Raw genomic sequence first — 14,673 nt, 5'->3', positions numbered from 1 at the left:
GGAGTACAGTAACAAGGGTATTCTAATACAGGTTCTTCTCTCTCAGAATAGTCTAATATATTGTAAGAAAACAATAATTATAGATCTATCTTAACATCATTATTATTATACTAACTTGACTTTTCATAGGATCTGTGTTAATCTGGCACATGTATTGTCCCCGGTCTTCCTCTTGTACGCTCTTGATGTGGAGGTACCAGGTGGAGTGGTCCGTATGAGAGACGGAGACGCGAGGGTTGTGGGTGATCACGTGCTCGTGGATCGCTTGGATCGCCTTTGTGTCCGCTTTTACCCAACCCACCTGCAGAAAGACAAGAGCATTTAACTTCTATACGAATTGTATAGCTACAGGACGTAAGACTGTTTTTAGAATCCTAATTCAAGCTTATTATTATAGATATTGTGTATCTACGTTGAGACGGCAGACACTGGCTCGAATCCAGTCAGATCGAAATAATTTTTCTTTGTGTTTGTTCCTTCTTTGTATCAACAAAAATAACAAACTAGTGGAACATTTTCACAAAAAATAGATGAAAATACAGTAAAAACAACATAATATTCAATAAAAATAAAATATTGCAATTAGTCTATACTACACTTACCAAACGACTGATAGAGATGCCAATAGTGACATCTCTGTGAGTTTTTAGGTATGTGTAAAAGTATCTGACTGATATAAAAAAACTTTCATAAGCTCTCTCAGGTGGCGCAACGGCAAAAAAGCCGTTTTAAAAAATTAATTACAAAGATCCACAACAACAAGAACATACAGAAATCTTTAAATCATTTTCTTTTTATTTATAATACTTAACATCGCCTAATACTGATGATAGATGCCTATCTGTTGGAATGCGAGTTTCAATCTGTTTAATACGACTAAATTATATATGTAATTCAGAAAATCTGTAATTGGCCTTAACACTGACTAGCATTAAGTGCAATTTACCTGTATTAGGCTGTTGATTTTATCTAAAAAATTGAAAAAAAAAAATTAAATGCTAAGATCTGCTCACTCAACGTGTAACGTGTTGGCAGAGCTGTAGCCACGTTAAGGCGACAGATGATTCGAGTTCAGTCGAATCGAAGGCATTTTTCTTTGTGATTGTTCGATCTTTTCATCAATAATAGCAACAAACTTGTTAAATAAAAATAACTCGATAAACTTCTTAAATATTTTCACAAAAAATAGACGAATAAAATGTTAGTAAAAACATGACATCCAATAAAAATAAAACAGCCTAGTTCAAGCTTGTTTAGTGTATCTTTCATTCATGACGCATACGTGAATTTCACATGAAGATTTCCCTACATTAATTTCGTGAGTAAAATTTAATAATTACTTGCTATATTAATAGGTTTTGTAACATACGTAGTAATTTAGTGGTTATTAATAAATAATTGCTCACCCTCATCTCATCTGTGTAATTAAAAAGCATTGTAATATAAATGAGTGTTACTTAAATATACCATTTTCATTTTTTACGGTGGCAGTGCTTCTCAGATCTCTCTCTGAGTAGCACTGCAACTGCCAGGGACAGGCGTGTCGCTTACCACCAGGCACACGACTTGTTTGTCCCGTCACTGTGTATAATAATAAAAAAAACTTATTATTATTACCAAGTGATGGGACGAACATGTTGTGCGCCTGATGGTAAACGATACGCCTGTCCATAACAGTTGTAGTGCCACTCAGAGCTCTAAAACGCAAAGTCCTGAGGTGCAGTGCCTCTGCGCCCATCACCCTGAGACATAAGTTAAAAAGTCTCATGTGCCTGTAATTTCGCCAGCAACCTTACTCTTCAAAACCGGAACGCATTAGGTAGTAGTAGGTGGCAGTACTTCTCTGGATGATAGTATCTTGTAAATTCTAACTTATAATCAGGCAGGAAATGAAACTATTTTTCCGGATTTAAATCGCGTATTTGTTTTTTTCAAACAAACCGACGTTTCGGGCCCTTTATAGGTCCCATGGTCACGGTTGACTGAGGTGGTACAGTCTTCAACCAGTTATGTCTTATATTAATGCAAACCACCCTATTTTTCACTATAGTTACAAAAGTTATTAATTAAATACCTTATTTTTAATTTATAAAGAAAACATTCCAATTTACGCTACATTAACTTTTACAAATTATTTCATTGGATGAATTTTTATTAAGTTCAATTTGTTATTAATAAATTAGAATAAACTAAAACATGTTAATTAGTACTACAGTCTTATGTCTGTTTAAGATTTTTCATCAGAGGAAATACTGGATACCAAACTGGTGGTACGGAGAAACCATCTTCCCTGTTGAAATTGGGATGTTTTTTAATTTCAATGGCCTCTCTCAGCATCCTGGCTTATAATCAGGCGTTTAGTATTAAACGCTGCTTTTGTTGCTTCAATAATTAAATCACATATGTAATAACTTTTGCTAAAAGACATGAACGAAAGCAGCAAAATACTTTTAACTATGAACCAACTGCATCAACGATCTTAAAGGACGGAAACAACTTTTAACAAGTCTTAGAAGCAGCAGTTTTAAAGACTACATTTGTTTTATTTTGCAGAAAGTTTTCACAAATGGACATTAATCACTGAAGTTGTCCTATTTCGTAAGTGTTTCAGGCAGATAACTTCGAAGCAATGAACTTAAGTAGATACAGATAACGTAGCAGCTGAAGCAATAAATAAGGAAACAGTCCGGATGTGGATTTGATGTAGATCTTAAAACTCTGTATACATAACGCACAGTTAAAACAAAAAAGTTTTTTCCAGAATCGATGAAAAACGAATTACTCACTGCCAGTTAAAAATATCAAACTTTATGTATAAGTTAAAGTTTATTATAGACATCTAAATAATTTCCTACTTGACAAATACATAATAAAAATAAAAGGGAAAAAATTACTTAATATTTTTGAGTAACGACTCTTTTGCCCAGAACTAGTTCACAAAAAGTTTGTCATTTTGAAATAACTAGATATCTTTTGTTTCTCACAATACTCTAACTATGACGGTTGTATACGTGCAGCAATAGTAAAATCTTGAATGTATGTGAACATATTTCGAGTTACAATACTGTTGTAATATCAGGGCTATATGTATTTAATTTTTTTTAATCATATGACGGGGACAATGCGGTGTTAGTCATGATTGGTAATTTTTAACATAGCCTAAAGAGGAACAGATGAATTGCTTAGGAAGAAAATAAATTGAAGATTTGAAGTCTAATAATACAGGATTATTTTAATTTTTTATTGAATTGATATTCCATTATTTTTTGTGAAATTCCTCCACTATCGAGTTCTTAGGTTTTTGCGATTGTTACATATAGGAAATGAAACTATTTTTCCGGATTTAAATCGCGTATATTTGTTTTTTCAAACAAACCGACGTTTCGGGCCCTTTACAGGTCCCATGGTCACGGTTGACTGAGGTGGTACAGTCTTCAATCAGTTACGTCTAATATTGATGCAAACCATCCTATTTTTTCACTATAGTTACAATAGTTATTAATTAAATACCTTAGTTTCAATTTTACAAAGAATAATTCCAATTTACGCTACATAATTTTTACAAATTATTTGATTGAATGAATTTTTGTTGAGTTCAATTTATTAATTAATAATAGAAATTTGAATAAACTAAAACTCCACTAGTTTGTTATAATTATTAATACAATGATCGAACACTCAGAAAAAATTCCTTCGATCCAGCCGGATTCGAACCGACGTCTTCTAGCATACCGTGCCAGACGGCCCTCACGAATTTTTCTATGTGCTTGTTGTCGTGTCTTTGTATTTGGTTTTTCAGCGACTTTTTAGTCGTAGCGCCATTTATGAGGAATGTTTGACATAAATAATTAATAAAATACAGGATTATTTTTAAAATACTAATAACCTCGCAGGACTATATTACTAACATCATAAATAAGAACTTTGTTTCGTGACTTTTTACAAAACATCATTTATCAAAAAGAAACGTTTAAGTTTTTATTGTACTAACTGACATTTTTGGATCTGTATTTGGTAGTAAGGTGAGTTCAAACGAGCAAGCGTCTTCTGCGACGACTCCACTTCCGTCCTGCACAGTTATTGTTTAGAGCGATCTATATAAATATGTTTAGTTTTGTTTGAAAACAATATCTGATGAATTATTAAAAGTCATAGAACTAAAGTTTTTGTTTAAATGATGTTAATAATGTAGTACTGCGAGATTGTTATAGTACCGGCACACTATGATGACCGTTTCGACTTTTGTCTGCTTATCAAGTTTCGTATTAATGCATAATTACGTTCCAGGAGCTAATATAATTTATGGTATGTACAATTTTACGAAATTCGACATTTAAAAAAATGAAATCTATTACGATCGTCACTTATGAGATCGCTGGCCAGCACAACTTCTACCCCTGGCAAACTCGCGTCAAAGCTCAATGCAAAACAAAGCAGCTTCGAATTGACGATATATTAAGTAAACATTTTTATTTTCGTGTTATTAAAACTTTTTAATCAGCTACCCCTTGCAATAATAGTTATAAATCTAAAAACTAATAGATGTGACTAGCGTTTGATTATATTTTTTTCGATAATGAATTGAGATTTGACCTCAGTATTATAATCTGTCATAACGGCCATCATAGCGTGCCGGTACTGTAGTGTTTTACAAATAATCATGTATAATGCATGTCAAAATAGTAATTTTAAAAAATCCACAATCAGTACCTCACCTTTAAAGTCGTTGAGGTGATAGTAAAAAGATCGCTTTAATTTAACAAGGGTTCGTAATGGCTTTAGTCTATGGACAACAATTAATAGCAGTTATGCCTTTGGAGTGTTTGAAGCAATGAATTGAATGGTACTCCATGTCTAAACGAAGTGAAACGGGCTGGCCATTGAAGGGGATATATATTTTCATTCAAAAGACATTTGTTTTTGTACGAGTGTGTTTTTTGTACAACCTGATAAGTTTTCAGTCAGATAATTTACACGAGGGAATAAGTAATTACTACGCCTATACAATACTGAGGAAGAATCTTTAATATCGTACATTTTTAGTAGCAGTAGAGCTCCTTGTGAAAGAGATCGTCCAGAGAATTACTGCCACCTTATCCATTTCTGCCGCCAAGCAGTAATGTGAACATTACTGCGTTCCGTTTTTTGAAGGGTGCTGGTAAAATTACAGGCAAATGGGACTTGTCAACTTATGTCTCAGGGAGTCGGACTCTCAGATCATTGTGATTAAAAAATGTGTAATCGGGTGTGAACAGAGATGGGCAAGTGCTCAGGTTTTAACCCAGCACTTTGGAACAGCCGGGTTAAAATCTATTAACGCCCAAAACCGAGGGCAAAAACTGTTTAAACTAATGCACACACTCAAAATAGCCCTACACTAGGGAAACCCTGTGTTGCGAGTGCCATGGACACACACATAGACAACCACAAATTACACCCAAACTCACGAGAGAAAAATAAGTAGGGCATACAAATATTTCTCCCGGCCCGTGAATCGCTCTTGAATAGATTGTCGTAAAAATCAAATCGTAACGTACACCCATCGAGTATATAACCAGAAATAGAAACGAAATAAGACCCATGTATTCCTGGTAACGCATTAGCAATACAGCTCTTATAAATATCAACTCTCGTTTGCACTGAAATATAGACAGGCCAACTACTGACCTGTGTGTACGTCTCCGTATATTCCAAAAAATATTCTGTATTTATTGTAATAAAGATAATATCTCTAACAATGCCGTGCTGTTCTATTCGGTGGTGTGGGAAAAACAGCAAAACATCTAATTACAAAAGAAACGGAATCACATTTCTTCGGTAATTAAATATTACATATGTAATTGTGTAATTGTGTAATAATCGACCAGTTAAGTTGAGCTTTGCTATAATGATAGCAAAGCTCAAGATAACTGGTCGATTTGAAGTGAAACAGTTGACGACACCCATTGACGACACCCGTCATTTGTTTCGAACTCGGGCTAGCCAATCGGAGCGCAGTTGTCACGGTAATGATTTGACAGAATAGTTTTCAAACAAATTAAATGATATTTCGTCTCTATTTCTGGTTATATACTCGATGCGTGCATCCTTAGAAGTGAATATCCACAGGATTACAAGGTGAGTATTGAGTGAAATTCCCTGAAGACACGTAAAAAGAATAATTACCTGGTCTTTTTGTATAAGGTCCTTAAAGGCCAAATTACCAGTACCAATGTCCTGAGCTGAATCTCATTGACCGTGCCTTATAATTATCCCTGATGTCCTATATCTAAGATTTTGCAATTGCCCTATCAACAGAATATGTAAAAGCTACAATGATTTGAGAGGTACATGTGATGCGGGTATGTTTGCTCACCCTTTGTCTGTTTTTCCTATATTCCCTGTCTATATTCTTTCTATTCTATTGTCTATTTTCTTTGTCTATATTCCCTGCGCTTTCATTAAACAATATAAGGATTGTTTGATTCCACACCTCACCTACATTTTCAACCTCTGTTTATCAACAGGAATATTTCCCAAAGTTCTGAAATTAGCCCTTGTGAAACCTATTCACAAAAGTGGTGATAAGTGCAATGTTAACAATTATCGCCCAATTGCTATATTGCCATCTCTTTCTAAAATACTTGAAAGAATAATTCACAAAAGGCTTGTACATTACTTAGAAAATAAGAAACTCCTATCGACCTCCCAATTCGGGTTTAGACCAGGACTATCAACTAACGACGCAGTTGACGAACTGACCGATTACATTGTAAGACTAGACTCTAAGAATAAGTGTTTGGCTATTTTTCTAGACCTGGTAAAAGCTTTTGATGCCGTAAACATCCCAATTCTCTTAAACAAGTTAGAAGCACTGGGAATTAGAGGAATTCAACACAAACTTTTACAGGACTACTTTTCTGACTTTTTGACTTTTTTTGTCAAAATTACGAGTGATGAATTGCCTATTGAATACGGTGTTCCACAAGGAAGCATATTAGGATCGATCCTATTTCTTGTCTATATTACCCAGCTATGCACTCTTCCCCTAGCTAGCGGTAAGATCATATCCTACGCCGATGATACAGTCCTACTTTTCAGTGCCTCAAGTTGGAATGACGTATTCACACAAGCCCAATTTGGTTTTAACTCGGTAACCGAGTGGCTCAGAGTAAATGCACTTACACTTAATACTGACAAAACCAAATATATGACATTCTCATACAACATCCTCTCTCAACCTGTCGAGAATACTTTCTCAATACTAGCTCATCATTGTCTCTGTCCAAGGACTCAAGTTTGCGGCAGTGGTTGTCCAAACTTGGACAGCACAGTCAATATTAAATATTTAGGTGTCATAATAGATCAACATCTCAATTTCAAACAGCATGTTGTAGCGCTTACTGCTAGAGTTCGAAAATTAATATATGTTTTTAAAAATTTAAGACATGCGGCTAGCGGTGAATTACTCAAATCAGTATACTTTTCCCTCTGTCAATCATTGCTACTTTACTGCATTACTTCATGCGGCGGCGCACATAAAACAACTCTGTTAAACCTAGAAAAAGCGCAGAGAGCTATTCTCAAAGTCAGCAACTTCCGTCCTTTCTGCTACCCTACCCACAAACTCCTAGCCGAGTGCGATGTCCTTTCTGTGCGGCTGCTGATTATCTTGCAAATAATTTTGAAAAAACACTTAATCACTCCATTTGAGTCTAAGTGCTCATCCTACCAAAGACGACTCAATACCTTCTCTTCTCGTGAACAACTTCGCACATCACACTCTCATAGATTCTTCTGCTTCCTTGGTACATTCCTTTACTTCAAATTAAATTCAACATTGCATTTTCACGCCTTGAATAAGATGGGATGTAAAAAGACCGTCAAACGCTGGCTTAAAAATAAAAACTATGATGAAACAGAAGGTTTACTAGAAGTTATTTCATAATTATATTGTAAAAGCTAATTGTTTTATTCTTAATTAAATATAGCTATTTTGTTTTTAAGCACTAATATAATGAATCTGTGCACAAACAAGATGCTTAAGATACAGGTAATAATGTACTTAGTTTAGGCATCGCAACTATACTGGTAGGCTTCTAATAATTAATTGTATAGCTTTATGATTAGTATAATAATTAAGGTTTATTTTTATTTTTTTTTACCAATTGTATATTAGCTTCCCTTACATTTGCTTTTGTTTTTGTTTTTTACTTATATTTAGATTAAGTTATGTTGAAATAAATTTATCTTTATCTTTATCTTTTATCTTTATTTAGTGACAGGCCAACTTCACATTTTAAATAGTAATTAACAATAGTAGTATTACAGAATGAAGCGTTGTATGTGTGTTTATATGTATATTAATTTATTGATTTTCCGCTTTTGTTTTTAATTTTCAATTTATGTAAAAATGTATTATTAAAGTTAATTATTATGAAAACCATTGTGTAATTATGTCAGCGTTCTGTAACTGTGTAATTATCCTAACGAAGGACTGAACCCCAGAGAGGTCCGCGTCTTCGCTGACGAATCAAAAACAAATTCAAAAACAGGTACTGGGGTATTCTCAGAAGACCTCAATATCAGGATATCAACACCGTTTGGTGACCACAACACAGAATTCCAGGCTGAATGTATGGGTATCAAGTTGGTAGCAGAGGCAATCATAGCGAGAAGAGTAAAGAATCACTCCATTCGAATACTCTCCGACATTATGTCAGTACTTCAAGCACTGAACTGCTATGACATAACAGGGCTCATTTACGAATGCCATCAAGCACTCATAAAGGTATGTATATACAACCACGTAACCCTACAGTGGATTAAAGGACACAGCGACTCACGTGGCATTAACCCGGAGGCGGACGCTGTAGGACCAGAACCCTTAGCGTCCCTCCCATACCAATGGTCAAGAACAATTACATAAACTACACAAAGGTACAAAATCTTCTCATAATAACACATGGACAACCCTTACAGTTTGTAGACAGGCGAGGGAAGCACTCCCAACGCTCAACGCTAGTCTATCTCGAAAATTAATCAAACTTAAAAGGCAAGAGCTTCGCACTACTACTAACTGCCACCCTAACGGTCATGGTCCATACAATAAACAACTTTTTAATTTAGGTATCACAGACAGCCGCTCTATGCAGAGCTTGCATGGAGAGGGAGGGAACGGCTGTGCACATCCTACTGCAATGCTCCGACGTGGCCAACTACACGGCGAAGTACCTTGGTCGCTCCCCGAAGTCTTCGGCAAACCGAGGAGGTTGCTGGGATTCCTGGAGTAGCTTGGGTGACACGAGTAGCACCCTGCACCCACCATACGCAAAATAGGCGCTTTGTCGTCCAAGGCACCAAGTACCAAGTATGTACGCGTTGTTATCATGAAATCAAATGTGTATAGTGCAGTGCATAGCAAATGTTGGGTACGTCTGTAATTGTTATATGTATCAGTCCTAGCCTTAAGGCTAATTATTGTTGATTGTCAAATACAATAATGATGTTAAAAGCGGAGTTGCAGCGCATTGGTGAACTAAAAATTATTGAAGCGCTACAGACGCGCGGCTGTCGCCCCACAGACACGCTACTATAGCGCTTGTACAAGCGTCTAATGTTTCACGCCAGATTATATCTCGCTATTGCTATCTAGCTCGTACGTTTGTGCTTCCCCAGGCCCTCTTCGTCCTTCGATTAGGAAAATTGAATCGATGCTATGTATCCAACGGGTTTCTCCATAAGCCCAGTCATGCCAGTGGAATCGAGTTAAATTAGACTCTAAAATGCATATTGCCTGTATTAATTTTTGAAATGAGTGCTCGTATTTTGTTGAGTAGGTACTGTGTATTAGATTTATACATTTCACAGTACGGTGAGAATCTAATTAATTTTTTAATAATAAATTTTTGAATTAACTGCGTCTGTGGCCGAACGGTTACCATTCTGGATTGACACGCAGAGGTACCGGGTTCGATTCTTGGCCTGGGAGAAATATTTGTATGGCCTACATCACACCTCGTGGAAGAATGGCATAAGTGGAGTTACATCCAACATGTTTATTGCTCCATTACACACAGAAAAATATAACCCATATCTTCTCCAATTCTTGTAACTCTATTTATTATTAGTCGATATAGATACAAGAATTGAAGAGGATGTGGGTTATATTTTTCTGTATCTAATGGAGCAATAAACATGTTTGACGTAACTCCACTTATGGTGTTCTTCCATGAGAGGTGTGATTTATTTCTTTCGTGAGTTTGGGTGTAATTTGTGATTGTCTATGTGTATGTCCATGGCATAGGCTCCCAGTTCTTTTTTTTATCATGTCAAGTGATGAGACGAAATATGATATACTTAAAAAACCAGACGTTTTGTTTAATTTTAATTTTGTCGATACCGACAATTAAAAAATTAAAAAATGATTCAATAGTAACTTGTTACCATCAGTCTGCGTCGCGCAAAGGGACGAACGCGACGGATATAAAATTGCGTCATTTTATTCAAATTTCAAGTAAAATGCCGTCGTGGGTCGTGAAAATAAAACACAAGTAATCACATGCCACGCGTCAGTAAGCAAAACTATTTACATTATTGCTATATTTTATATATTTTTTTGTTTCTTCTTATAAAGTTGCTAAATGAAGATAGTGATAGTAATTTATTTCTATAGCAAGTGTGATAAGGAAGCACGCACTCCGGTCATAGATTATAAGTACAGATACAAACATTGTAGGTAGTGAAGTCATCAATTACCGGCTCTGCTTTCCTTTTTTTTTTCAATCCATATTATTTGCTTTATACAGGGTGTCTGGTAAATAATGGATAAGCCTGAAATGCCTTATAGTAGAGCTTATGAACGTTCAAAAAACCACGAACACAAGTGACAAAACATTCCTTCGGTTTTTTGTTGTCATAATATTCTACATTAAATGTGCTAATAGATAGGCGGTAAATAGTATGTACGAACTATGGCACTTAAATTTTTTTTTAAGTTTTATTTTATTGCAATTTTTTTTTAAATAATAAATTAAAAATAAATTAATAAAAAAATTGTAAACTTAAAATCATTTTAGTAATGTATTTAAGCCCAAGCAGCACTCCTATATCTAAATATATACTATAAGATATCTAATAGAATTTAATTCGATTGAATATTTTAAGAGTTCAAATTCACTCAAGATATCTCGAAGAAGGTTTTTAGAAAATTTAAACTAAAAGTGGGCACAACTTTATTAGTAGATCATAAGAGTGCTTTGAGAAATTATCTGTAGGTAGTGTTAAGAGTGATTCTTATCTTTTTTCTCAAGTAACCCTTCTAGAATACTACAAGACCATTTGTAGAACAGATTTAATCTTGTAGACAGTTTTTAGATAATTTATAGTCTATGATAGTTTCTTAGTAATGCTATTTTAAAATCAAAATAACTAAAGTGTTACAAACATAAGACGCAATTCTCTTAATATTAATAGATTTCAAGTTTAATGGCTTACAAAATATAAACTATCAAAATTGCAACATGGCGAAATTAGATACAATATTTCTGACTTTTTCGCTCAATGTTTAATCGTTTAGAAAGCGTGAATTGACGTGCGACTTTGAATACATTGTGAAAAGTAATGTAAAACTTGTCATAAAACAAACGAGCTCGCCGAATTTTACATATTTATGTATAAATACAAACTTAATAAAAATACAGTTATCAATTTTCAGTTTTAAATATTTATAGAAAGCTTAAATATACAAAATAACTCACAAAACAAACCATTTCCAAGAAGTTCTAGGCTTCTTCAAGCTAATTTCAAATTACATTTACTTTTTAAAAAGTAAAGAATTTTTTCTCGGATACTTCATAGTCATTCTTTAAAAATAAAAATAGCGATAACAATTTAACGCTTTTTTCAAAACACTGTTGGGAGCATTTTGTTTATAGCTTTATCCATAGAAAAACTTTATGTACGGTGCAATATCGTACATTGTGTTTATGCGGCATTTTTCGTATTCATGCGACATTTAGTTATAATTTATATTTAGTTCACAATCAGCCATTGCGCAGTATACTCATTTCACACCTATCAAATGTATCATTATTACTTGTAAATCAAAACTAATAAACATTCTTCACAGTTATCAATACTATCATTTATAAGTGTATGGAACACCGTACACTTTAGAATACGAAAAGATTATTTTTACTTGCTTTAGTGTAGTTGACCTTGTAGAAGAATATTAATTCTTTTGAACGTTTTATGATTGTCTACAAAACGCGATGTTTCTAAGAGATTTTTTTTTTGACTGTATTACAAAACCTTTATAAGGAGTAAAAGTTGTAGAATGGTGCGCGTTCTATGCAATAAATAACCTTTTACACGTCACCCAAGGTCAAAAAGCAATTGAAAAAATCCAGTTTGTCGCAAAAACAGTTATTCTGTATAATTATATGGAATGTGTTATATATACATGACTAGAAAGGTGAATAATTCTCTATCAAATAAGGTATATTTCAATGACATACCTAACTTATGTCGGAAAAAAAAAATATTCATTAGAAAATTGAGGTTATTTCTTCACGCCAACTACATTTCACATAATGATTTCACTGTATTCTATTGATATACAACATGGAAGTACAGTAGTTTACGCGCTCATTTCAATTGTTTTTATCACTTCAGAACACGGAGTTACTTCACAATGTTTATTTATTTGTCAACAAATAAAAATGCTCGCTCGCGCGCGACTTACCGACTAATGTATCGAATGATGTGACATAATTAGAGACGGTTATTATAATATATAACTCAAATCATCCATCAATTATAATGTTAAATTAAAAAATAATTATAGCAATTATAATTTGAAAGAAATAAAGGTGCTAAAATTATAACGTACTGTTTTCACTTTGGATTGGAGTACGTTAAGAAAATTAAACTAAATGCTATCTAGCGACATACATTTTGGAATATTTCAATGCCTCGATTGCCATCAATCTATCCGTGCTTTACTTACGCAGCTAACAAACTAAATCCTTCTTCGTCCAGAGTTATCTCCCTTAATATTTCATAGATGGCACTATATTCTATGTGAAAATGTGGAGCTAATTAATATCAAATCGCGGCTATGTTATAAATTATAATTTTGGTTACGTTTTAATACGATTTTGAGCTAATGGTGGAACGTTAGCAAAATTTTGTCCGGTGAAGGGATTTAAATTAATATATAATTACTTGTTTTTATATACTTACTTTTTTAGTTAGTTTAGCGTTTGTTTAATTAATAAGTTGTTGTTATATTTGTATATTAAAGTATGAAATGAGAATTATTATGAGTGCAATTTACTGTAAATAACCAGTGCAAAGTTTTGAGCAAATTGTAAATAGTAAATTGTTTAAGTATGAAGGGAAGCTCATTGATTTATCTTCTATAACCTGTAATCACTATATGTAATAGTTACAAAACAAATGAAGCCAATCGTAACTAACCGTAAAAAAACTGTAGATTATTCTATAGATAGACATTTTATATTTAGATTCTATAGATATTTTAGCACTTTAAATAGCGCGCCATAAAAATTTAGCATTTAGCATTTAGCGCGCTATACAACATAGCAGTTAATCTCATCTCTAGACATAATATCCAAGGTTCACCACGTATACCAGATATTTTAATATTCTTTAGTTTATCCATTTTGCATGAACTTACAATGTCGGATAGAGTAGAAACCCTAATTATGGTGTTTTTGAAATAAAATCTACTGAAGACGCGCTATAATGTGTTTGTTAATAAGTATAAACACTACAGAATGTCTATAAATGAAATATATCTAGAATAAACTTAAGAACACTAGTTTTTAGAGTATTAATAGACTTTACTGGACATGTATATAACAATTTTACTAAAAATAATCAGTTGATCTACAAATGAACTTAAAATAAGTACTATAAGAGTAAATCGTAAGAGAGATCACACTTAATTAAGTTGTTTGGTATTAAGAAGATTTTAAAATTTTGACTTGAGTGAAATAAGTCTATAAAAACAATTTCTTTTTTCTAAAACCATTTGTAGCTATTATCTAAACCTATACCATATTAAGACTGTTTATAGATATAATACTTTTGAGGCTTATAAAGTGTGCTCCTTGGGAAGGTTAAAACTGTAAACAAATCCATTACGTTAGATATAGTATTTTTTAAGGTAGAAGATTTTATTTGTTTTGTAAATATTTTTCACGCCTGTTTAATAACAAAATTAATTCCCTTTTCCATTGTGTTTTATTTTTGACCTACATTTGGAAATTTACATTCTGTTCCACAAAATTATAATCTATGCACCGGCAATGCATTTGAAGAGCGACAGATTTCAAACGTCGATTACATAAACGTTACATCGCTTGTTTTTTATTTGTTTATTTATTGAGCATTGGCTGATGGCTCTATACATAAGTTTAAACAGGTAACAAATAATTACGAAACTCAAAACGTAATAATATTTAAACCAAAAATTTGTTTGGGTAAAAATCGTAACTATAAAATCCCACCTTTTTTTCTTCCTATTGTTATTCACCAATTTAAAAATCTTACATCTCTTGTTTAAAAGATCTTCAATATAAACACGTTCATATTTTATGTAATATATGTTCAATGTATATATTGTTTATAGATTCTAAAACAATAATTTTTAAGGAGACTTTATTG

At 33.3% G+C, this 14,673-nt stretch overlaps 1 protein-coding gene across 1 annotated transcript in view; it reads right to left on the bottom strand.

Annotated features, from left to right (window-relative positions):
* Window positions 1-14,673, bottom strand: part of LOC113230309 (lachesin-like) — a 166,435-nt gene that overhangs the window by 27,924 nt on the left and 123,838 nt on the right. The window contains exon 4 of the mRNA XM_026464184.1: window positions 116-301. Coding sequence (XP_026319969.1) covers window positions 116-301 — 186 coding nt within the window. The remainder of the gene's footprint in view (window positions 1-115; window positions 302-14,673) is intronic.

This window comes from Hyposmocoma kahamanoa, unplaced genomic scaffold (assembly GCF_003589595.1).
Source record: "Hyposmocoma kahamanoa isolate Upper Pololo Valley unplaced genomic scaffold, ASM358959v1 63, whole genome shotgun sequence".
Classification (NCBI taxonomy): Eukaryota; Metazoa; Arthropoda; class Insecta; order Lepidoptera; family Cosmopterigidae; genus Hyposmocoma; species Hyposmocoma kahamanoa.
This window is presented reverse-complemented; position numbering and strand designations above follow the sequence as displayed.